At 42.8% G+C, this 24,032-nt stretch overlaps 1 protein-coding gene across 2 annotated transcripts in view; it reads left to right on the top strand.

Annotated features, from left to right (window-relative positions):
* Positions 1–1,987: 1,987 nt before the first annotated feature.
* Positions 1,988–24,032, top strand: part of PTPN11 (protein tyrosine phosphatase non-receptor type 11) — a 79,833-nt gene continuing 57,788 nt past the window's right edge. The window contains exons 1-2 of one of the 2 annotated variants that reach the window (XM_047088022.1): positions 1,988–2,175; positions 22,074–22,196. In XM_047088022.1, coding sequence (XP_046943978.1) covers positions 2,162–2,175; positions 22,074–22,196 — 137 coding nt within the window. In that variant the 5' untranslated portion in view covers positions 1,988–2,161. The remainder of the gene's footprint in view (positions 2,176–22,073; positions 22,197–24,032) is intronic. The other variant, XM_047088023.1, reaches the window with a different exon arrangement.

The raw sequence follows: 24,032 nt of genomic DNA on the forward strand, positions 1-24,032 counted from the left end.
GAGCCAAAAGTCACTCAGCAAGCCTGGGTCATAGAGCGGTGGGAAGAAGGGTTGGTGAAAAAAGCAGGGACCAGACTAGGTAGGTTGTTAAAAATTTTTGTGACTTCATCCTAGAAGCAGTGAATAGCCATTGAGGTACTCACTGTAGGGAGTGACTAGTTTTGCATTTTAGATTACTCTGGCTATTATCCAAAGGATGGGTTGGAAAGAGCAAATCTGCAGGCCTAAGATCAGCTAGAGTGTTGTTCGAGTCATCTAGGAGGCCAGGACTTAGGGGGTCTGGAAAGAAACAGGTTGGACAACTGCTTGTTGAAGGCCTATGACCTAAATTAAACTGACGTATATTAAAGACAAATTTTATAAGGATTTTTTTTCCATATCACCAAGGCTGAAACAGTCAGAACACTATAAAAGAGTTCTCTGTATAGAAATGGGGAGGGGAACACTGGGAGGAAATAAGAAGATTTTGAAGCTACGTAGATGTGGGTTTGAATTCTGACTCTGCCACTTACTACATCTGTGACCTTTTATGAGTCATAAGGGCCATCATCAGGTAAAAGCTCTACCCTCTCATTCTGGTCTGAGCCACCATCATCTCTAGCCTGGAATATTACAGTATGTTAGTATTCTGAACTAGTCTGTTTCCAGACTTGCCCTCTTGATCTGATTCTAACAGAGTACCCTTACTTTATTACTTTTACTTTTTTTTTTAAGTTTATTCATTTTTGAGAGACAGATAGAGACAGAGCATGAGTGGGGGAGTGGCAAAGAGAGAGGGAGACACAGAATCTGAAGCAGGCTCCAGGCTCGGAGCTGTCAGCACAGAGCCCGCCATGGGGCTTAAAACCACAAACCACGAGATCATGACCTGAGCCAAAGTCAGACGCTTAACCAGCTGAGCCACCCAGGCACCCCTATTTACTTTCATTTTTAAAACAGGGATTATAGTCCTTCTCTATTGAAAAATCTTTCAACGACTCTCCATTTTACTGTTCATTTAATAGCCTGTAGGACCCGAGATCATTTCTATCTTGTTCTCACCTCATCTCCTACTGCTCCCTCTTCACCCCTCGCACCTCCTTCTGTGCCCCAGCCAGAGACCTCTTCATAGTTTTTGGAATATAGGAGGCAGCCTGTTGCCTCAGGGATTTTGCACCTGCCTCTCCCTATGCTTGAAATGCTATTCGCCTGAATTATTCCCACTGACTGCTCCAGGATCAGATCTTTGCTCAAGTTGTCATCCTCAGTGAAGACTTACCTAACTATCCTATTTAAAATGATAATATAAAGGGGTATGGAGGAAAGGAAGATGGAAGTACAGTATTGTCTTGAGTATTTTAGCAGAGATCGTCTTTCCAGTTCACCACTGTATCCCCATAGTTTAAAACTATGGACGCCCAGACAGAAAATATTCAACAAATGTTTAACTATAATGATAATCCAGCTAACAATTACAAAGCACTTATTAAATAGGCCAGGGTGAGTCCTAAGCATTTTGCATATTTAATCTTCATGATAATCCTACGAAGAGAATACAATTATAGTACTACCTTCAATTTACAGAAATGAAGAAATGGAGAAAAGTGAAGCTCAGAGACTCAACAACTGAGGCTCAGCAACTTTCCTAAGGTTACACAGCTAAAAAGTGGAGCGGCGATTTGTGGAACGAAATGAATGAAACTCGGTTTGGCAGTCAGTGCAGGGAAGTGACACGGTGGGAGCGGATGCAACCGGTTCGTGGGAGTGAGCCCCGCAGTGAGGACGCCACGCGCACCTTGCAGCCCAGGTCCAAAGGAGGGTGAAAGGGCTTCGGGAGGTGAGTCGCGGCGGCTCCATCGAGCCTATGAACCGCTATTACCAGCCGCTGCTCAGTCCCGGGCGCCCTGGGAGCAGGAAGTGGCGGCAGGCGTCGCGCGGGGTGACGTCACGGCGGCGCCGGCGGCGATAGGCGGGGGAGGAGGAGGAGGAGCGAACCGGGTTTGGGGGGCGGCTGCACAGTCTCCGGGATCCCCAGGCCTGGAGGGGGGTCTGCGCGCGGCCGGCTGGCTCTGCCCCCCGTCCGGTCCCGAGCGGGCCTCCCTCGGGCCAGCCCGATGTGACCGGGCCCAGCGGAACCTGAGTAAGGAGCGGGTCCGTCGCGGAGCCGGAGGGCGGGAGGAACATGACATCGCGGAGGTGAGGAGCCCCGAGGGCCCGGCCCGGGCCTCGGCCCGGCCCCCGCCGCTTTCGATCAGCCCCGCCCGGGAGGGGGCGCCCCGGCCCGGGTTCGGACTCCCGCCGGGGGGTCGTGGGGGCAAGCTCTCTCCCAACTTCTAGTCCTCCCTGGGCCGGGGGGCCCGGCGCCACCGTGCCCCCACCTCTCGGGTCCCCATTCATTTCCTGCCTCCCCGAGTTCCGGCTCCCGCAGCCCTGGGGATGCCCGTCAGGACGGGGGCAGGTAGAGCCGCCCGGGGAACCGCGGACGCCAGCGGCCCGGCTCCGCGCCGCATTCCTGACCCATTGCCTCATGAGAATTGCCTCATGGTGATTCCGAAATAACCCCGCTCACTTGGGGAGGCTCCTCGGCCCGGGACGCGGGAGGGGAGAGGAGGGAGTTGCGCGGGGCCAGGCCCCCGACTGTCGAGCCGCTCTGGGTCACTGCCTCTCGCGCGCGTTTGGGGGCTTCACTCAGGAACTTGACCCCTTTTTGTGGCTCTTTGCACCTCCTTTCTCCCCCACGCCTCACGTGCCAGAAATGGAAAAACTGACTGTATCTGCTGCTATTAGAAGTATTTCCTTCCTCCGCGGTCTTCGCTTTGGGAGATGGGAGGGAAGGGAGCTGTATCTGTAGTTAATCCTTAACCACAACCTTAAAAGTCAGGTAACGTTAATCCCTCCCGTTTTACGGGTGTGGAAACTGAGGCTTAGAAGTTACATGCTAGTAAATGACAGGATTTGCACCTAAGAGTCAGGAGGATTAGTGAATTAATGAGATCCTTTGAAAGTTCAGAGTAATAATACGACTAATAGCTAACATTTATTTAGTTGTTACTGTAAACCAAATACATTTGATCCTCACTATAACCCTATGAGAAGAGGAATTATTTCTCTTATTATTATCATTACTATTATCCTGGTTTTAAAGATGAGTATACTGATTTTCAGAAGTTAGGCAACTTGCCTGAGGTCACTCAACCAATAAGTAAGTGGTGGAGCCAGAATCTCTGCTATTAATCACCATGTTGCTATTATTATTTTGTAACTATTGTTAATCATTTGTGAGCCTTATTTTGTTGGTAAACTGTAGTGTGACTTACTGTTTTCAGATAATGGTCCTTTTATTTTGTATTGCCACTCTTTATTACGATTCACACATAAGACCCATTGTTTGGTCTTTTCCTTTATTGTCTTGTAATGATCACTGTCTTAGACATTTGAAAACTGTGTCAAGCTGTTGGGGTTATTTGAATGAGAGAACTTTCAAAATATTAGGAATGTCTTCTCGAAATACACCTGCACATTTTTCATTCGTGGAAGGAAAAGAGGGAGAGAAAAGAAAACCATAAACTCTTAGGAAGTGAGTGACTTGGACAGGTCTCTTGGCAAGTGCTTACAGATCTGGGTAATATGTAACTGCATTTCAACAGAACAGTGTATAGCCTCAAATGTTCTAATTCTTTAGGGAGCTTTTAAATAAAACAGTTGTCTATTCTTTAATCTGTCAAATAGCCATTGAACCTTTTGTTCCTTGTGTCTGCTCTTCCAGACAAGTAAGGATCTGCTTCTTTAGGAGACAAAAAGACTGGGGGTTGGGAGTGGGGAAGGGGCCGGGTGGTAATAGACCCTACATTGTCCAGCTTGTTAGCGTAGAAGCAGGGAAGTGCTATAGCCAAAGCAGCAAGTGGAGAGATCATTCCTTTTCTCTGGCCCCCATCTATTATCGAGAAGAAACGTGTGCCACCTAAAAAGTCAGATTGGGAATTATTTATTATTTTTTCAGGCTGTAGGTCTCTTTTATTATTTTTAACCAGCTTTATTAAGGTATAAGTGACACGCAATAAGTTGCGTACATTTAAGTGTACAATTTGATGTTTTGACATGTGCATACGCTCCTGAAACCATCACCACAGTGAGGGCAATGGACGTATCCATCATCCCTTGTGATGTTTCCTTGTGTCCTTTTTAATCCCTTCCTTGTCAAGTGACCGCTGTTCTTCTTTCTGTCAGGACACATTAGTTTGTACTTCCTAGAATTTTATATAAATGGAACTTTATGTCTGGTTTCTTATGCTCAGCATAATTATGTGGAGATTCATGTTGTAGCATGCATCAAAAGTTCATTTCTCTTTATTGCTCGGTAACACTCCATTGTGTGGGTGTCTTACTGTTTGCTTATCCATCCACCTGTTGATGGACCATTTGGGTCGTTCTGGAGTTTGGCTCTCACAAACAAAGCTGCTGTGAATGTACAAGAGGTATTTAACAAAATACCTGTTGGGGTGGGGGGAATGGCTGGATCATACAGTAGATGTATAATTCACTTTTTCCAGAAATTGCTAAACTGTTTACATTCCCACCAGTAGCATATGAGAGTTACAGTTACCCCACATCTCTGTCAACACTTGGTATGGTCAGTTTTTAAATTTTAACCATTTTAGTGGGTGTATCCTGGTATCTCATTGTAGTTCTAATTAGTATTTTTCTTGGTGACTAATAATGTTGATCATCTTTACATGTGCTGTTTTTGCCATCTGTATGTCTTCCTTGGTGACGTGTCTAATCGGCCCAACTATTTTCCTCCATATTTATTTAGTTGTTTTTTTGAATTGAGATTCAAGAATTTTTTATTCTGGGGTGTCTGAGTGGCTCAGTCGGTTGAGCGTCCAACTTCAGCTCAGGTCATGATCTCACAGTCCATGAGTTCGAGCCCCGCGTCGGGCTCTGTGCTGACAGCTCAGAGCCTGGAGCCTGTTTCAGATTCTGTGTCTCCCTCTCTCTCTGCCCCTCCCCTGCTCACTCTCTCTCTCTCTCTCTCTCTCTCAAAAATAAATAAACATTAAAAAAATTTAAAAAAGAATTCTTTATTCTGGATACAAGTTCTTTATCAGAATTGCAAACATTTTCTTTTAGTTTGTGGCTTGTCTTTTCATTTTTTACCAGTCTCTTTTGAAGAGCAGAGGTTTTTAATTTTGATGAAGTCCAGTTTATCAGTTTTTTTTAATGGATCATGCTGAGGAAGCTTTGCTTAACCCAAGGCCTCAAATGTTTTTTAAAAGGCTTTAGGTCTATGATCCACTTTGAGTTAATTTTTGTATATTGTGAGGTGTGGAGACGTGTGTGTGTGTGTGTGTGTGTGTGTGTGTACATTTTGCATATGGATGTCCAGTGGTTCTAGGGCTATTTGTTCAAAAGACTGTCTTTCTCGAATTCACACCTTTGTTGAAAATCTGTTGTCCATTTGTGTGTGGATCTGTTTCTGGGCTCCATTCTATGTTATTGATCTAGTCGTCTGTCCTTATGCCAATACCACATAGTCTTGACTATTGTGGTTTTATTATAAGGTTTGAAATCAGCGTTAGTCTTCCAGCTTTGTTGTTCTTTTTCAAATTATTTTTAACCTCAGTATTAATTCAGTCAACAAGTAGTTATTGAACCAGGCCAGATAAAGCCGGAAGACTGGCAAAGATGCTATTCTTTTGGTCGAGAGAGAGAAAAGAAACATATGAATGAATATCACAATTTCGGGTAGTAAAAACTGCCGGGAGGAATCAAAAACAACAAAGGGGGATAATGTAGTTAGTTTGATGAGTTTAGGAATGATCTTTCTGAGGCGATGATCGTATGAGTTGATTTCTGAATGACCAATACTATTCTCAATTTTGTTTTGCTTGCTTAATTTAAATCAAAATAATTCTTTGCGGTGTGTTTAGGATTTAGATTTTGTATACATTCAGTAATTAAAATGTAAGTATATTCAGTATACTGATATTTCTCAACATCACAGGTAGGGAAATGAAGGCAGTGAATAATGAAATGACTCCCTCCTCCCCCCATAATTTAGTGGTCGTAGTACCGAATTTAGCTTTCGAGGTTGCTTGTGGGCCTGATTTCTGCCTTGTTCCGCTGACAAAACTGTCTGTATTCTCCAAGCCCTCTTTCAGCATATGGCACATCCTTTACATTTGCTTTTTTGTTTTTCTGAAAGATAGTGTACAATGACTTGAGCCGAGAGGAGCTACATAGGAGCAGAAAATGTAGCTCCTTCTCATACTCCAGGCTTTTGGTTTATCTGTTGCAGGTCAAGTACATTTTGTCCCAGGCTCTCCCTGGTGGCCATGTTTGTTTATCTCCCGTGGGAGTAAATAAACTTGCCTTGCTGAAAAATGACAGTTCTGTGCCTTTCCAATTGCGACTGGGATGTCTTTATTAGTGTTGTGTCCCTGTGTAAGCTCAGGGTTTTGACCAGAGCTGCTCAAATGCAGGGGCCACCGCTAAGATTACTTACCCTTCTTGTACATGGTCAGTGTGGAGCCTGTTGGAGAGTCGCACAAGATCCTGAAAAAGCAGAGCCAGCTCATGCTTGTGATTGTTACTAGCGGGCCTTAGTGGACTTTGTTAGGCAGCCACCGAACAATAGGATACTGTGGTTATTCCTCTTTCCCTTTGGGACTCGGACAGCACTTGCCATCCAGTGCTGACGTTTCTGAGGCAAGGCAAATACTGCCTTACCTTTAAGGAAAGGCAAATACTGATGCTCTGTAGGAGTTGTGTACTGCAGCCAAGGCTTTAAGACCCTGAACTGGATTCAAACGCCCTAAATTGCAGCTCGGTTCACGACTGAGTTTTGGAGCGTTGTGTGCGTTTCGTAAACTCGTGTGTGCTGCGGTCCTTGACAACGCTGAAACATGGATGGTACTATTCATGTTTGCAAGGAGCTTTGAATTCAGAGAGGTAGACAGACTTGTGTGCCGATGTCAAATGGGTTTGATAAAGCTAGTATTAAACTGAAATAGAAATGTATTCGTATAGAATATTCTGTTTAGAATACATATGTTCTCGTATGCTGATATATACATATATATGCTGTAGGTCTGCCTATACTAAATACATACATATATATATGCAAATACACACACACACACACACACACACACAGACATATAATATGTTTATTGTAAAGATAATGCATTCTAGATTCCAGTCTTTATCATCCCATCGAACCATTCTTTTGAAATGTTGATCCACTCACTCAAGAACTATTGTGAGATGACTATGTGCCAGGCGCTGTGCTAGGCCCTGGGTGGGTGTTTGGGCATTGGGAAACAGCAAGTATGCAAGTGTTGAGGTGGGGAAGTTCTTGGAGCACTTTAAGAGCAAAAGGGAGCCTGGGGAGGTAGGTGGGGACTGGACCACATAGGAACTTGTAAAGTCTTCAAATGTCATGTGGACCATGGAGAGGAGTTTGGATTGTATTTTAAGAGCAGTGCAAAGCCATAGAAGGATGTGATCAGGGGAGTGGCATGAGCTGGTCGGTTTAAAAATATCCTTCTGGCTAGCGTGAAGGAAGGGTTGTAGGAGACACGAGTGGACTCAGGGAGAGCAGACGAGTGAGAGAGAGGCTTTGAACTAGGGTAGCAACCATTTGTAGAAAGGCTTGGAGGCAGTTTGCTTTTATTGCCTTGTCATCAGAGCCATGATGCTGACCAGTGAAATTCCATGAGAAGATATTATAAAGACAGAGCTATCCACGATCCACTACCATTAAAAAGCTGCCTTAACAACTTTTTTTCTAGCTTCTGTTACTTAGAATGCTGGTCCCTATTGACTGCCCTTTCTTCATGACTTATCCTTTTCCTACAGGATATTAAAATTTAATTAGAAAAGAGGAATATTCTTGTAATCTGCAGGAAGTACCAAACTATAAACTTTCTCCCCAAGGACAAAGATAATGATTTTTTTTTTTTTTTTTGGAGCAGCTGGTACAAAAGATATACCCAGTGTCACTTTATATTTAGTCAAGAAACTGAAATTAGACTTTGGATCCCTAGTTTACTCTTCTTAGCATGGCAGTCTTGAGAATAAGTTCCTGAAATTATCGGCCTGCTTGACTGTTGCCCCACACCCCTGGGGGAAGAGGGTGTATAGATAAAACAAAAAATTCAGCATCATTGTATTTTCTTTTTGGTTCGTCAGCATTTCTTTTTTTTTTTTTTTTTAAACTCACTTGACATAAATAAGTTCCTAGCCTCAGAGAGCGAAGGCTTTGTAGAATATGTGTTCACTAATGGGCGGTGGGGGGGGGTTAGATTTCTGGTGTGATTTCCCAGAAAATCGTGTGGGTTTGTAAACTCTCCTGCAGGCAGGGATTCTGTCTTTTGTTTCTTGAGGCTCACTCAGTCTCATGTGTTTTAGGCATTTTGTTTTTAGACACTGGTTTGTGGCTCTTTTTTCACAAGTGGTGGTGGTGGTGTGTGTATATGTGCACACACATACACGCTCTCAGCTCTTTCTAAGGGATGGGTGGTCCCTGTCTAGAACACGTATGACCTGAGATCCTTAGTAAATAATAACGCCAGAAGATGGCCAGTTAGAAGGGATCATCAGGGACTGGCAGGTGTGCAGGTGTTAGAATGAGCAAAAGGGGGACACTCTTCCTTCCCTCTCTCCTTCCCATGTGACTTTTTCTCTATCCCCCTTTTCCCCATGTATTTTATCCTCCCCCCCAAATTCGGTCAACAGCCATTCATCAAATGCCTACTATATACAAGGGAGGATTGGACATTTATCTGTTTCATCTCATCTTGTCTGGACCCACGATATTAATCACCTTGTTGATTAACTCAAATGGAGTTACAGTAATTTGCCTCCTGTGGTACAGATGCATTTGCATTACCTTTTTTTTTTTTGGTAGACTAAACTCTGCCATTTACATCCACACCAGGTGGAAGATGGGGCCAGGCATAGAGATGTGTGGCCTTAGTACCTAATAGTTCAAGTGTTTATAATCCTTGAAGACAGCCCTGTAATACTAGTTTTATTAATTCTACTGTTTGTCTTTACTCTCATTAAGAACTAAGGGATTGAGTGAACTCTGACTTCTCCTTATTTGTGATAAGCATGCTGCACATCCCAGAATTGTCAGTGGTTGGACACAAGTATTAAATATAAGTGGGAAAAAGTTTTCAGTGATTACCAGTGCTTTTCGGAAAAAACAGCTCAGGAAAAAGAGTTTAAAATATATCAAAGCTCAAGTAGATAGGGTATGGACTAGCACTTTTAATTTCTAATTATATGCTATTTGAAATAATGTAGGGACAGCCCTTGAACCTTGAAGTTAAGTTTATTAAAAGGCAGTGCAACATAAATGATATATACGTCAACAGGGCCTGTTGTGATACTGACATAATTATGCATGAGATGAATCTTTCCTGCTGTGTTCCACCAGTAATAATAATGATAACAAAGGTGATAGCCAATGTGTATTAAGCTCTTGCTGTGTCCGGCCTTTGTGCTAAATGCTGGTTACCGAGTTTCCTCTGTAAACATCACCCTCCTCTGTTGACTCTTAATAACATGATAGGCATACTTGTAAGTTGTAAATGAAATAATAGTTTATTTAATAAAGGGGTAAGGAGACCACCATCCAACGGCCGTATCTCCTGTTGCCAGTCTACCTGATGGGTCGGGTGGCGTTTACCAGGCTTCACCTTCAGCAGCGGAAGTCACTTTTGTAATGTCTTTTGCGTCCTCAGCATCAGCAGGTTACTCTGTAAGCATTATTCCTGTAAAATATGCAAAGGTGAGAACATGTGGTTACAATAGGACAATGTGTGGGTTTAGATCCTGCTGTTAGAAATTTTTAGAAATAAGTAGCCGAAGGTAATGGTTAAAAGTTTGATTTCTGGAGTTTCAGAATTGGCACATGGCATTCAGTAAATGTAGCAGTAATTTTAATCAGCCATGACGGATGAAAGCAAATACTGTGTTGCTTTGTCCTTGCTATCAGGGCTAGTTCACAATTGCTGAAGAAAGGTATGTGTGATAAACGTGGAGAGATCTTTATTTTACAATTTGTAAGTTCTTATTTAAATATGTAATATTTTTGGTAGTAAAACGATAAATCTGTCTTCTTTCTGTCCCCAGACTCTACCTCCATGTGAATTCTCCTCTCTGTCTTACTTATTTTCTTCTCTCTGTCACCCCTTTTTTGGGACCTAGTACAGCCAGCTTCGGGGGTGTAGGGATGGATAACTTACTGGTGATGTAAGTCATGCTGGTGACTGTAGCAAATGGATATTTCAGAAAAATTTTAAAGAATTTTTATTTACTTGGGATTCATTTCAAACTTAGAGAAAAGTTACAAGAATAAGAATAGTACAAAGAATACACATATAGATGGCATACCATTTACCCAGACTCAGCACTGTTAACTTTTCATCCCATTTGCTTTATATTCTGTGTGTGTAAATACATGTATATAATATTTTATAATCTTGCCCCAAACATTTGAGGGTAAATTACATATATCATAGTCCTTTACCCTTAAATACTTCAGTGCATATTTTCTTTAAAAAAAATTTTTTTTTTAACGTTTATATATTATTGAGAGACAGAGAGAGACAGAGCATGAGCAGGGGAGGGATAGAGAGAGGAGGAGACACAGAATCTGAAGCAAGCTCCAGCACAGAGCCTGACGCAGGGCTCGAACCCACCAACTGTGAGATCATGACCTGAGGCGAAGTGGGATGTTTAACTGACTGAGCCACCCAGGCGCCCCTTCAGTGCATATTTTCTAAGAATAAAGTTATCCTGGGGCGCCTGGGTGGCGCAGTCGGTTAAGCGTCCGACTTCAGCCAGGTCACGATCTCGCGGTCCGTGAGTTCGAGCCCCGCGTCGGGCTCTGGGCTGATGGCTCAGAGCCTGGAGCCTGTTTCTGATTCTGTGTCTCCCTCTCTCTCTGCCCCTTGCCCGTTCATGCTCTGTCTCTCTCTCTGTCCCAAAAATAAATAAACGTTGAAAAAAAATTAAAAAAAAAAAAGAATAAAGTTATCCTTGGGGCGCCTTGGTGATTCAGTCGGTTAAGTGTCTGACATCGGCTCAGGTAACGAAACTCACGTTCGGATTCTGTGTCTCCCTCTCTCTCTCCCCCCCTCCCCTGTTCATACTCTCTCTCTCCCTCAAAATAAACATTAAGAATAAAGTTATCATTTAAAATTTTTTAAGTGTATTTATTTATTTTGAGAGAGGGAAAGAGAGAGCGTGAGCACACATGTGCGGGGGGGGGGGAGGGGCAGAGAGAGAGAGAGGGAGAGAGAGAATCCCAAGCAGGCTCCACACTGTCAGTGCACAGCCCGACATGAAGCTCCATCGTGAACGATGAGATCATGACCTGAGCCAAAATCGAGCGTTATGCACTTACCCAACTGAGCCATCCAGGCACCCCTTTTTAATTTTTAACTGTAGTAATTTTACCATTGATAATAATCCTTTTGTCTAACCTGTTATATTGTAGCTGTGCCAGTTGACCCAATAATGTCCTTTATAGATTTTTTTTTTCCTCTTCTAGTATAGGATCCAGTTGTATTTAGCTGTTAGATCTCTTAAATCTGGAATACTTCTATAGCCTTTTGTCTTTTTTTTTTAAGTTTATTTATTTGTTAATTTTTAAGAGAGAGAGACAGAGGGTATGAGGGAGGGAGAGACAGAGAGGGAGGGAGAGAGAGAGAGAATCCCATGCAGGTTCTGCACTGCCAGCACAGAGCCTGATTCAGGGCTTGAACTCACAACCTGTGAGATCATGACCTGACCCGAAATCAAGAGTCTGATTGATGCTTAACTAACTGAGCCACCTGGGTGCCCCATACAGCCTTTGTCTTTAATGCTAGTGATTTTTGGGAAAAATACATCTCTCCCTTCCCCTTTTAAAATAGAAGATTTCTCATTTTGGATTTGTCTGATATTTCATCATTATTAGATATTAGCCTGAGTACTATGTAGGTGATAACTGTGTCCTTCTTGGGATATCATATCTGGAAGTACACAATGTCCACTGATGACGTTGGTCATCATCAGTGATCACCTGGTTAAGAGTTTGTGCATTTTCTCCTTGTATAAAATATTTTCTCTCCTGTAACTAATTAGCAATTGATGAGGAGACAGTGTGAAACCATGCCTGCCTGTATCCTGCCCCCCTCGGGTTTCTCCCTATATTTAGCATCCATTGATGATTGTTTGCATATACAATCTTTACTGTGATGCTTGCTAATTGCATACCAGAAACATTTAAAGTTATGCTTTAACTTTTTACAAGCAGTAGCTTTTTAAAAACAAATGTTTTTTTACACATTTTGAAATATTTCTTTCCAAATTAAAGTGCAAGATGGGGAAACATAAACTTGTGCCTTATCCTGACCTTTTTCAATCCAAATAATTAGGAAGGGAAAGAAAATTTAGTATTTTACATTTTTTTCATGCTATGATGGCTGGGCTTATTTCATGTTTAGAAAAATGCAACTCATGGGCGCCTAGGTGGCCCAGTCGGTTAAACGTCCGACTTCGACTCTGGTCATGATCTTGTGTTTGAGCCCTCTTGAGTTTGAGCCCTGCATCTGGCTCTGTGCTGACAGCTCAGAGCCTGGAGCCTGCTTCCGATTCTGTGTCTCCCTTTCTGTCTGCCCCTCCCGTGCTTGTATTCTGTCTCTGTCTCTCTCTCCGAAAGTGGGGGGGGGGGGGGAGAAGGAAAGAAAAATGCAACTCATATTAGTGAGTAAAAATACATTTCTTTCAAGGGTTTTTTTTTGATATTTCTTTATTTATTTTTTGTGGATTTATTGAAGGGAAAAACAAATCCAGAACGTAGGTGTGATTTAAAAAAAAATACATTTAGGGGCGCCTGGGTGGCGCAGTCGGTTAAGCGTCCAACTTCAGCCAGGTCACGATCTCGCGGTCCATGAGTTCGAGCCCCGCGTCAGGCTCTGGGCTGATGGCTCAGAGCCTGGAGCCTGTTTCCGATTCTGTGTCTCCCTCTCTCTCTGCCCCTCCCCTGTTCATGCTCTGTCTCTCTCTGTCCCAAAAATAAATAAACGTTGAAAAAAATAATAATAAAAAAATACATTTAATATAAAAAAATTATATTTTCTTTTGACTCCTACTAAATTAAACAAAGCTTAAAACTAAACAGTTGATATTCTGTCCACCACAGCCTTGGTAGAATGGTTGCCAAACTTTGTAGAGATGTTTATGACTTTGGTTCTTTCCCTCTAATGTCCCGGTTAAATGTAAAATTTCATTGCTTTAAATGGGATCTGTTTATAGGGCTACCCAATGTGGTCTGCTTTAGCTTGTAGTCCCGTAGAAAGAACCCTGAGCAGCTGTGTGTGTGTGTTTTTTTTTTTAATGTGTATCTATTACCATGGTTATGAACACCTGCACGTTTACAGGTGAGGGGCCCAGAGAACAAAGCTGGGTGAAGTGCTGTATAGGTGCCAGAGAGGTAACAGAGACGAAGAGAAGTAGACTGAGTGTTCTTTCCCCACTGATGTTAACTTGGTTAAAATATCAAAATGTAGTGTTTTCAAATGCGTGAGGGGGCTTTAATAAGTTTTTGTCTTACGCGCTGGGGCTGTGGACGTTTGCTTTGGAAATTCTTATTAAAATTGCCGTAGCGTACAGATTGGGGAAGATAAACTCCTTAGCACTACAAATTGGCTAAGAATTGATTGCTAGAAATAATCATCTTTTTCTTCAAGTGAAAGAGTTGGTGGGGCAGGTCTGAGAAGAGCCTTTGCCATCTGACATTTGCGTCTCTTCTGACAACCTCTTGTGACACCACCTATGACCTGTGTCTGTGGGGGAACTGTGGATGTGGGAGAGCAGTGACAGTCTCCCCCCATCGCATGGCTGCTCTCATCCTTCCCTTCCAGCCACAGATATTTGAGGAATCCTGTGTGAGCCCCTTTGCTTGGAGCCAGAGGTACACATTACACATCTGTTTCAGACTGCTGAAACAGACAGTCTCTCTCCCTCTTGTGAGCTGCCAGTCCAGCCTTTAACCTGGTGGTTGGAGGAACGTGTGCATAGATTTCATGTTGATATCACTTAGGTGCTGTGAGGAGGTAGGATGGGAGCATCTGACCGTGGAGAAATGCAGGCTCCCCCACTTCATGGGGAAAATGAAGTCACCAGAGCAAGAGAGGTTGGGGCCACACCTTGCAGGGTCCTGTGAAATTCTGTTCCTTTATGGTGAGAATTTTATTCTGACTAAAAAGTAAATTCCTAGTTCCAAAGGTGAAACTCTAAGGGCTGCTTCTGTGCTAAGCATTTTATGTCTTATTTTTATCTCACAACAGTGCTGTGAATTAAGTTGTTCTAAGTATAGTGAGCAACCCAGAAATCATAAAGGAAAAATCTGATACATTTCACCATGCCACGATGAATTTCTGTGGAAAAAGAATACCACAGGGTGAAAAGTGCAAAAGCTAAGATGAATATTTGCCACACATATAATAAAGGATCATTTTCTGGTTGTGTCACGAGCTCCTTCCTATAACGGAGGAAAAAAATGCGAGAGAAAACGAGCTGTGACCAACTGACAATTCATACAAAAGGAAGAAAGACTTTGAAAATACGAAAAAGTGCTTAGTCTCACCCAGAAATGCAAACTAGAATGGTATTTTTTCCCCATGAATCAGAGCAACAAAGATGAAAAAATCTGGTAACATATGCAGTATTGGCAAAAGTGAGAGAAAACAGGGCCTTTCACACTCAGTTTATGGGAGTCGAAACTGGTACCTTCTTTTGAGTGCAGTTGGGGAGATTTGTCAAAGTGAAAGGCAAACTCTTGCCAAAGCAGTTTTCTAAAAATGTGATTTGGAGATGTACTTGAAAAAGTGTATAATGGTGATTGTAACGGATATGTTCTGCTGCATTATTTGTAATAACGAAACCTAGGCATGATGTAAATATCCTATACTGGCGATTAAATTCTGGGCGGTATATTCATACGATGGAATATCATGTAGCTGTTAAAAAGAACGCACTGCTATAGAAGGATCTTCAAGTTGTAGTAGGTGAAAAAAATTGGGGTATAGATCAGGAGGATGCCTTGCGTATGTGTGTTTGCACACATGCGCATGTTACTATGCCCATTTTATAGATTAGTTAACAGTGAGGTGAAATAACTAGCCCGCGGCCACATGCAGCTGGGATGTGAACCAGGGCAATCTAGCTGCAGCCCGTGTTCCTACCTATAAGGCTTTGCCACCCCATGCCAGTGATTCCCAGCCTTTTCAACCCAGGGGAGGGGTTCCTCTTTTTTTTTTTTTTTTTAAGCATAAACCTAATATTCTGAAAAAAATTGTTTCCAAACCTGCATTTATTGTATAATAATTGGTTTTCCCTTTTTTCTTCCTTTTTTTTTAAGAAGGCAGCATTATGCCTTCTGAAAAAAATTGTTTCCAAATCTGTATTTATTATATAGTAATTCTTTCTTTCTTTCTTTCTTTCTTTCTTTCTTTCTTTCTTTCTTTCTCTATTTCTTTTCCTTTCTTTTCCTTTCTTTTCTTTTCTTTTCTTTTCTTTTCTTTTCTTTTCTTTTCTTTTCTTTTCTTTTCTTTTCTTTCCTTCTGGTAGAAGGCAGCATTATGCCACTCTGCTTCAGACTACCACACCAAGTACCATAATTGTTTTGCACAAACAAAAGGCATTTGACATTTTAATTACTTTATGTAGGTAGACAAATTGAGGGGTGATGTAAGATTTCCATTATATGTTTTGAAAAATTACAAATATCTGGAAGCCCTCTGATAGATAGTACTTTTTGATAGGACTGTGGGGACTCAGGTGGGAACCAAGGATCAAAGAAGCTGGGCAAGATTAAAAAAAAAATTCGGGGCGGTTAGGTGTCCAGCTTCAGCTCAGGTCAGGATCTCACGGTTCGTGGGTTCAGGCCCCGTGTCAGGCTCTGGGCTGATGGCTCAGAGCCTGGAGCCTGCTTTGGATTCTGTGTCTCCCTCTCTCTCTGCTCCTCTCCCACTCATGCTCCGTCTCTCTCTGTCTCTCAAAGATAAATAAACATTAAAAATTTTTTTTTAATTTTTTTTTCAACGTTTATTTTTATTTTTGGGACAGAGAGAGACAGAGCATGAACGGGGGAGGGGCAGAGAGAGAGGGAGACACAGAATCGGAAACAGGCTCCAGGCTCTGAGCCATCAGCCCAGAGCCCGACGTGGGGCTCGAACTCCCGGACCGCGAGATCGTGACCTGGCTGAAGTCGGACGCTTAACCGACTGCGCCACCCAGGCGCCCCAAACATTAAAAAATTTTTAAAAAATTGGGTAGTTTAGGTAATCATACTGAATGCAAAATATGGGATGCCAGCTGATAGGTATACAAATTAAGGTTGAGTTCTTCCTGGGTGAAATTCTATCTTGATCTTCTGATAGGCTCTCAGAGAGAGTGAAAAGCAAACTAATATTTTTTCCTTTTGTTCTGAGCCCTGTGATTTTTTTTCCTAGGCCAATGAGAATGATGTTTAGATTCCCCTAAAAGACTAGTGAGATGGTACAGGAAAAATTAAAAATAAAACAAATTTCCATTCATGTAAACAGCAGGAATGTTGATAGACTATGTGTGCGTTCTTGCCTCTTCTGATTATTTCGTGTCAGAACAATCTTATATTTATTATTATGATTGTCAGTAATATCTAACATTATGTACTTAGTGTGCCCCACACTCAGGTAACTAAGCATCTTAAATTCCACACGTACCATCTCTAACACTTAATTTCCTTTCCCCACCCTTTCCGTATCTCCAACCCTCGAGTTGACTAGACTCCAAACCTAGGAGTCATTCTTCTTCCTACCTTCCTTCCTTTCTTCTTCCTTCCTTCCTTCCTTCCTTCCTTCCTTCCTTCCTTCTTTCCCGTCCCGTGTGTAATCCCTGAGGGAATCCTGTTGGCTACCCTTAAGATATTCCTAGTTGGACTATTTATCACTCCTCCCACTGCTGCCACCTTGGTCCTTGGTCCTATCATTTCTTGTCCGGATTATTTATCACAGTAGCTTTCTTTTTTTTTTTTTTTTTTTTTTTTTTTAATTTTTTTTTTTTTTCAACGTTTATTTATTTTTGGGACAGAGAGAGACAGAGCATGAACGGGGGAGGGTCAGAGAGAGAGGGAGACACAGAATCGGAAACAGGCTCCAGGCTCTGAGCCATCAGCCCAGAGCCTGACGCGGGGCTCGAACTCCCGGACCGCGAGATCGTGACCTGGCCGAAGTCGGACGCCCAACCGACTGCGCCACCCAGGCGCCCCTATCACAGTAGCTTTCTTAACTGACTTGGGTGCTATCCCTGCACAGTAGTTTGAAAGGCGATTTAGAAATATAAGTCAGATCATGTTGCTCCTCTGCCTAAAACCCTCCAGTCCTTTCCCATCTTACAGAAAATAAAGGCTGATGTTTTTACAGGGTCTCCGAGTCCCTGCATCTTCTGGCTTTTCGTGACCTCACTGGCCTCATGTACTTGTCTGTCCCTTGCCTGTTCTGCTGCAGCCACACTGGCCTCTTGCACACATGTCAAATACGGTCCTCCCCTGTGCCCTTGATCTGGCTCCTCCCCTTGCCTAGCGTGCTCCTCTCCCACATATGGGCATGTGCTGCCTTGCTTCTTCTAGGTCTTGTTAAATGTTACCTTGTCGCTGAGGATCCCCATGTATCCTGTATAAGTAGCATCCCCCTTGGGGCACCTGGGTGGCTCAGTTGGTTGGGTATCTGACTCTCGATTTTAAGCCAGATCATGGTCTTGCGGTTCATGGGTTTGAGGCCTGCGTTGGGCGCATGCGTTCTCTCTCTCTCTCTCTCTCTCTCTGTTTCTCTCTCTCAAAAATAAACATTAAAAAAAGTAGTATCTCCCTCATCCTCTATTCCCCTCTCGCTGCCTCTTGTAGCAGTTTTACCGTCTGACATCTTATGTATTTACTTTTATTTTGTTAGTTTTTGGTTTTTATCTTCTCCATTATAAAGAAACCCTGGGGGCGCCTGGGTGGCGCAGTCGGTTAAGCGTCCAACTTCAGCCAGGTCACGATCTCGCGGTCCGTGAGTTCGAGCCCCGCGTCGGGCTCTGGGCTGATGGCTCAGAGCCTGGAGCCTGTTTCCAATTCTGTGTCTCCCTCTCTCTCTGCCCCTCCCCCATTCATGCTCTGTCTCTCTCTGTCCCAAAAATAAATAAACGTTGAAAAAAAAAATTTAAAAAAAAAAAAAAAAAGAAAGAAACCCTGTTGAGGAGAGGGATGTTACCCTGTTAACCGGTGTGTCCTCAGTGCCCGTGTATTCGGTATTTGTGGAATGAGTGAATTTAAAGCCCTCTCTTTTATTATCCCGGTTTCTTTCTTTCTTTCTTTCTTTCTTTCTTTCTTTCTTTCTTTCTTTCTTTCTTTCTTCAACTTTAAAGGGATAATTCACATACCACAACAGTTCACCTATTTAAAGTATACTGTTCACTGGTTTTTAGTATATTCACATGCTGCATTACAATTTTAGGACGTTTTCATTACTCAAAAAGAAACCCTGTACTTATTACCTGTCCCCCTTCTTTTTTTTTTAATGTTTATTTATTTATTTAGAGAGAGAATGAGAACAAGACGGGGAGGGGCAGGGAGAAAAGGAGAGAGAGAATCCCAAGCAGGCTCCATGCTGTCAGCACTGAGCTCCATGTGGGGCTCAAACTCACGAACTGAGATCATGATGACCTGAGCCAAAATTAAGAGTCAGACGCTTATGTGACTGGGCCACCCAGGTGTCCCCCCCCCCCGCCTCCCTCCCACCCCCTACTTTCTAAAAGTTTGTTTATTTATTTTGAGAGAGAGATAATCCCAGGCAGGCTCTGCACTGTCAGCTCAGAGCCCAGTGTGGAGCTTGAACCCATAAATTGTGAAATCATGACCTGAGCTGAAACTAAGATTTGGACACTTAACCGACTGAGCCACCCAGGTGCCCCTAGCTATCCCCCTTCTTAAAGCAAGCACTAAATCTACTTTCTGTCTCTGTGAATTTGCTTATTCTGGACATTTCACATCAGTGGAATCATACAACATGTGGCCTCTTGTGTCTGGTTTCTTTCATTTAGCAGAATATTTTCAAGGTTCATTCAAATTGTAGCATTTATCAGTGCTTCATTCCTTTTAAATGACCGAATGATATTATGTTGTATGGATTCTCAGTTCTTTTTTTTTTTTTTTTTAATGTTTATTTATTTTTGAGACAGAGCAAGAGATAGAGTGCAAGCAGCAGAGGGGCAGACAGAGGGAGACACAGAATCTGAAGCGGGCTCCAGGCTCTGAGCTCTCTGCGGAGCCTGATGTGGGGCTCGAACTCAAGAACCTGTGAAATCATGACCCGAGCCGAAGTTGGACACTTAACTAACTGAGCCATTCAGGCGCCCCTGAGTATTTTTTATTTGGTAATTAATAAGTAATTAATAAACATTTCATGGGGAGGTACTTTGAGTTGCTATAAACACCCTGTACTTCCTGAAATGTTCACCCACTAGTTTTAGTGCCTTGTGACAGTTCTTGCCTGACCTATTAATGTGACAGTTACCAAAAGGTGATTTCCTAATTCTGTTACTCCTGTATTTATTATATATCATTCTTTGTACTTCTACTTCAAAGAGCTTTCCCTTTGTCCCCCTGTATTTGATTGCAGTTAAATATACATAACAGAAAATTTGTCACTTTAACCATTTTTTAAAACTTATTTTAACTTTTTTAATGTTTATTTTTGAGAGAGAGAGAGAGACAGACAGAGCGTGAGAAGGGGAGGGGCAGAGAGAGAGGGAGACTCAGAATCCGAAGCAGGCTCCAGGCTCTGAGCTGTCTGCACAGAGCCCGACGCGGGGCTCAAACCCACGGACTATGAGATCATGACCTGAGCTGAAGTCAGATACTCAACCAACTGAGCTACCCAGGTGCCCCTAAAACTTTCAAAAATACTGATTGATTGATTGATTGATTGATTGACAGAGTGTGTGTGTGTGTGCTAGTGGGAGAGGGACAGAGAGAGGGAGACAGAATCCCGAGCAGGCTCTGCATTGTCAGTGCAGAGCACAACACGGGGTTCGATCTCATGAACTGTGGGATCATGACCTGAGCTGAATCAAGAGTCAGATGCTTAACCGACTGAACTACCCAGACGCCGCATCATTTTAATGATTTTTAAGTGGCATTAAGCACATTGACATTGGTGGACAGCCACCCGCACCATCCATCTCCAGAACATTTTCATCTTCTCAACTGAATCTCTGTGCTTGTTAAGCACTAACACTCCCATGTCCTCCTCCAGTTCCTGACAACCACCATCCTATTTTCTGTCTCTTTGGGTTTGACCTACCCTAGGTGCATCATGGAGAGGTAGGGTCTTACAGTATATGCCCTTTTGTGACTGGTGTGTTTCACTCAACACAATGTCTTCGAGTTTCATCCGTGTTGTAGCGTGTGGCAGAATTTCTAACTTATCAAGGCTGAATTATATTCCGTTGATGTATATAATCACATTTTGTTGATCCATTCGTTCGTTGGTAGGCACTTGGGTTGCATCCACCATTTGGCTGTTAGGAGTAGTGCTGCTATGAACATGTGTATACAAATATCTGAGTTCCTGCTTTTAGTTCTTTTGGGTATATACCCAGAAGTGGAATTTCGGTATATATGGTTAGTCCATACTTAATTTTTGGAAGAACCGTAATTAGTTAAAAAAAACTGAGATCCATATGGACTGTTAGGTTTCTTATTTTATTCAATGGTCTGTTTTCTATTAATATCATTTTTTATTTCAAAAAAATGGTTAATGTGTATTTTTGAGACAGAGAGACAGAGCATGAGCAGGGGAAGGGCAGAGAGAGGGGGAGACACAGAATCTGAAATAGGCTCCAGGCTCTGAGCTGTCAGCACAGAGCCCGACGTAGCCCTCAAACTCACGAACTGTGAGATTGTGACCTGAGCTGAAGTTGGATGCTTAACTAACTGAGCCACCAAGATGCCCCAATATCGTTTTTTAATTTTGAGGTACAAATTGTCTAATTTGGCAGGTATGAGTCCCTTTAAGCTGGCTCTTGTATTCTTTTGACATGTCCTCATTGGAGCTGGATACAGGAAGGTGTTCCAAATTCATCTTACTTTTAGTGCCCAGAACTGGAATCAGCTTTTTCTCCAAGAAACCCGGTTCCTTTTGTTGGAGAAAAGTATTTAGAAACCATGATAAGGGGGCTGGTTATGCTGATGGCTACTGGGGTGTCATTGCTTCCAGGCCCTTTTAGAAGAAAGAGCTAGGAAAATATGTATGCATCATACATATGCACATACCTACATGGAAACCTACATCTGTATTTCTATAGTTATCTCTATATGTATGTTAAAAGCTAGAGTTTACATTACCTCCTATTCTAATCTAACACCAGAGTTTATTTGGGCGTTCTCCCTGTCTATATGTATATTGCCTCTCCAACAGTGAGAAATCTGGCTCTCATTATCCTCAGTATGTTTATTCATTAGTTTCTTTGTTTATTTACTTGTGTAATTCCACTCCATGTATTCAATCTCCTGGACTGTCTTTTTGGGCTTTGGGCTTGGCTTAATATCCAAACCCCCAGCCCCGGTCCCACTGACCATGCCCCAGCCCCACCCATCGTGCTGGCAGGATGCTAGCTAGGCTCCTACCAAGAGGAAGTCAAGGGGGGTGGGAGTGACCAAGGAGAGGAGGGGGAAGAGGAAGGGAAGGTCTTGTTTTGTATTTTTGTAAAGATTTTTTTTTTAAGTTTATTTATTTGGGGGTGGGGAAGGGCAGAGAAAGAGGGAGGAGAGAATCCCAAGCAGGCTCTCCCTGTCTGCGCAGAGCCCAGTGTGGGGCTCAGTCTCACAAACTATGAGATCATGACCTGAGCTGAAATCAAGAGTCGGACGCTCAACTGACTGAGCCACCCAGGCGCCCCTTGTTTTTTATTTCTATTAGCTGCTCTACCCCTAGGCATTTTCGGTGTGATGGTGTGGGAAGTGACAGAGTCCCTTGGTTTTCATGGCTCTCTCCATTTTTCTCTTGCTCAAGATGGTTTCACCCAAACATCACTGGCGTGGAGGCAGAAAACCTGCTGTTGACAAGAGGAGTTGATGGCAGTTTTTTGGCGAGGCCCAGTAAAAGTAACCCTGGAGACTTCACCCTTTCTGTCAGGTAAGTTGGAAGAAAAAGAGAACCCTGAAAGGGTGAGAAACGTTAAGATCACACCAGGACCGCTTGCTACCCTCCCTGGGAGTCTGAAGGCCTGCCTGCTGGCCCATGGCAAGGCCTGGCCCACGTGTCAGATGCGACTCGAGCCTGCTCACGGGCCTCAGGCGAGGCCTCCCGAGAGTGGGCGCATGGGAATACAGCAGAAGGGGCATCATGATGGGCACTTCTCCCCTGAGAGACCCCCGCGGGTGAGGTGAACAGACCGTCATCACCACCGCTTGGTCCGGGTTCCGCACATCCTGAACCTGGTTGCCTGCATTTTCCCTTTTCCTTCTGTTGATTTCTTAATGGGAAAAATGCTTTTGAAGAGGTTCTTCAGATCACTTTTCTTTTTCAAGAAATAAAACATCACTGAGGAAGTTGTGGTCCCGTTTGTTCCCCTGCCCAGTCCCATCCCCTCCCTCTTTCCCCAGAGGAAACCGCCATCGAGAGGTTGGCATGTATCCTTCCTGAATGTGTTTTTATACTTGCACTGTCTTGCTGCTATTGTGAACAATATAAAGTTGGTTTGTGTGTTTTTAGAATTCACATACACAGGCCTTAGAATGTATCTATTATTCTGCAACTTCCTGTTTAAACTTTTTGAGGTCTGTGCTGGTACATAGAGATCTAATTATTAATTTTAATGTTGATGGCTATAGTCAAATGTTGTGAACCTACCACAGTTTATCCAGTCCTCTGTTGTGGGACACTGAGTTGTTTTTGTTTCAAATGTTTTGAACAGTATGGTCAACACATCTTACTTCCTTATTTGAAAATAGTAATAATAAAAGCAAAATCATAAGGCAGTAGCGTTACAGCTCCTGGAATAATCAAGAGTAAGGGAAATAAGTATATAAGAGAAGGTCAGTTTCTAGAAAAACCGTCCCACCTGCTCAAAGAGACCTGTAACAGGATGTTGGCCATACTGTTCAAAAAATGTAAAACAAACTGAAAACACTCCCACAATAGAGGGTTGGATAAACTGTGGTGGGTTTATTTAGGATCCCTTTGGGACTTGGGAAACCTCTTTTTGGCTTGGATTAGTTTTTGAGGAGCCCCCGTAGTTAACTTTTTCTTGTGTTTTAATACAAGGAATGGGTCTTCGTGAGGCCTCAGGGCTTGAATCAGCACGGACCTCTAACTTAAACGTTGTGTGATATTTGAGCTGTAAGAGTTTGTTTGGAGAGTATATGATGATCATGATGGTGACAGCAGACATGATTGAGGACTTGACATATGCACCAGGCCCTTGTGCCAAGCACTCTACACATATCATTCTATTTAATTTTCCCAGCAACCTATGAATAAGTACCACAATTATCTTCATTTTACAGGTGACTAAGCTGAGACCCAGAGGTTAAGTTAGTAACCTAGTCTCGCAGCTACTCAGTGGCAGGACCGGGACTAGAGAATTGGTGGGATTTTTTTTTTTTTCCTTGCCCCTCAACTTTTTATTTTGAAAAATTTCTGGCTTATAGAAACGTTGAAAGATGAATATGTGACCACCCACCTTCTCTTCACCTGCCAGCATGTTGTCATGTTTGTCCCTTCTGAGTGTGTGTTTGTGTGTCTACTTTTTTTCCCCTGAACCTTTTGAAAGCAAAGTGCAGATAATCAATATATTTTTTACTTTGTTTTAAAACTTTTAAAAAGATTGTGATGTTAAATAATCCCTATACCCAACATGGGGCTCGAACTCACAACCTTGAGATCAAGAGTTGCTTGCTCCACTGACTGAGTCAGACAGGTGTCCCTATTTTTACCTTTATTTTATTTTATTATTATTTTAAATTTACT

Source organism: Lynx rufus, unplaced genomic scaffold (genome assembly GCF_022079265.1).
Source record: "Lynx rufus isolate CCGP_SWC_20201006 ecotype Redwood Valley unplaced genomic scaffold, mLynRuf1.p SCAF_24, whole genome shotgun sequence".
In the NCBI taxonomy this organism is placed as follows: domain Eukaryota; kingdom Metazoa; phylum Chordata; class Mammalia; order Carnivora; family Felidae; genus Lynx; species Lynx rufus.